Raw genomic sequence first — 2087 nt, forward strand, 5'->3', positions numbered from 1 at the left:
ATATATATATATATATATATATACACACACACATATATATATATATATATATATACACACACACATATATATATATATATATATATACACACACACACATATATATATATATATATTAAAAGTTTTGTCTTTTTCTCTAATTCCAAATTAAGTGATGTCAACCTCCTCTTTGATTATGAATAAATAGGACAATCTCTCTCTCTCTCTCTCTCCCCCCTCTCTCTCTCTGCATAACAGCGTGTCCATGGACCATGGCTATTAGGGTTCCACTTTGATCCCTTCCGAAGGCTAAGCTACTGCTCCCCAACTCGTCCATGAAATCGTTCATTCTCAAGGTATATCTACCATTCTTATAAAGGGAGAGTTGAAAAGGCTAAAGCTAACTATACCTGCAACCAAATCTCATCTTAATCTTTTGTTTTTTCTCTTCGTGTTTTCTACTTTCTTTACTGAGTCATACAGCCGGCCGTTGAGAATTAATGCCGACGGCTGAATCAATCATAAAGTCGTCTCTCTATAACACTATTTTTCTAGCTTCTGTACTGAGTCATACAGCTCATAAAAAAAAACAAAGAAATTAACGTTATAGTACACACGACAGATATCGAAGAGCAGGAAAAAGAGAACAGAGAAAGCAAGACCGGCCTGCCATCAAGAGATGGAAGCTAATAGAAGAAGGGAAGGAGGAGTGGAGATGAGGAAGCTTCATATAGTTTACTTCCTCAGCCGAAATGGAAAGACTGAGCAGCCCCATCTAATTCGTGTTCATCATTCGAGCAACAATGGGGTTCACCTACGAGGTTATTTTTGCAAATTAATTATTTATATCTATTTTTATATATGATAGGGTTGGTTTTGCTAATTGTATGTTTCTGTGGGGTTTTGATGAGGTTGTTATGATGTGAATATATGTAGATGTTAAGAGATGGCTTTCAGAGCTTCGGGGAAGAGAAATGCCGGACTCCTTTTCTTGGTCTTACAAGAGGTTTTGTTTTCTTTTATTTATTTGTTTAATGGTGGAATTCCTTTTATTTTTGTTCTTATGGTTTTTACATTGGTATTGATTTTCTTTTATTTAAAAAAAAATTATTGGTTAAATTAAAAGACTTTTTTTTTCAGATTCATATAAGTTAATATGTAATTTCATTAATACCCCTATCAAATTAAATAAGAAAAAATAATATTAATTTCAACAAGTGTTATAATAAAATGACAAATAAAATAAGCAATTTGAATAGAAATAATAAAAAAATTAATTAATATAAAATATAAATTTTATTTTTTAAATAATTTAATATAATAAATGTAAAAGTTTGAAATTTAATAAATTTTAATTATATTTTATAATAAAATTTTCTAAAACAGTTTGCTGCAAGTAAGAGTCGAGTCAGAGTTGATTTGAGTTTGACTTGTTAACTCATCGAGCTCCTTCGCTCAAAAACCACTTATCGAGCTGAGGTCGAGCGGCTTAGCTCATTTACACCCTAAGTATACTATCTTAGTGTGTGTGTGTGTATTGAAATTATTACAAATATATCAACTTTATTAAAAATATTCATTGAGTGCAACTTAATATAAAATTAATCTTCTTGAAGTTCTTGTTACGGGTGTAAACGAGTTGTGTCGGGTTCAAGTCATCTTCGAGTTGACCTTGAGCTTGATTAATGTTATTTGAGTTCAAGTTCGGACTGGAGCTCAAGTCACTGGCTCACAGGCCAGCTTCTTAAATATAAAAGAGGAAAAATAATATTAATTTAAGATAATGTCATAATAAAATGACTAGTGGAATGAGCAATTATGAGAAATCCCTTAATATTAAAGACAAACTATTATTTTTTAAACATTTTTAATACTTTAAAGACAAGTCTTCGTATTTAATATATTTTGAATATATTTTAAAATAATATATTTTGAGGCTGATCAGGAGCTAACGAGTCGAGTTGGGGCCAAATTGAGCTTGGCTTGTTAACTCGTTGACCTCAGTTCATGAGCCACGTATCAAGCAAAGCTCGAACAAAATCACGAGTCAACTTGACTCACTCACACCTCTACTTCTTACCATATTACTCTTAGGTTGAAATATGAGG

The 2087-nt window shown here is 31.5% G+C and overlaps 1 protein-coding gene across 1 annotated transcript; it reads left to right on the forward strand.

Annotated features, from left to right (window-relative positions):
* Positions 1-230: 230 nt before the first annotated feature.
* On the forward strand, positions 231-985 carry LOC110037508 (protein UPSTREAM OF FLC-like; the record flags this gene model as incomplete). Its single annotated transcript, XM_020742169.1, has 3 exons — positions 231-335; positions 602-800; positions 916-985. Coding segments are annotated over exons 1-3 (290 nt in total), but the record flags the coding sequence as incomplete, so codon positions are not given.
* Between the last annotated feature and the right edge of the window lie 1102 nt (positions 986-2087).

Source organism: Phalaenopsis equestris, unplaced genomic scaffold (genome assembly GCF_001263595.1).
Source record: "Phalaenopsis equestris unplaced genomic scaffold, ASM126359v1 Scaffold220431, whole genome shotgun sequence".
NCBI classification, from domain to species: Eukaryota; Viridiplantae; Streptophyta; class Magnoliopsida; order Asparagales; family Orchidaceae; genus Phalaenopsis; species Phalaenopsis equestris.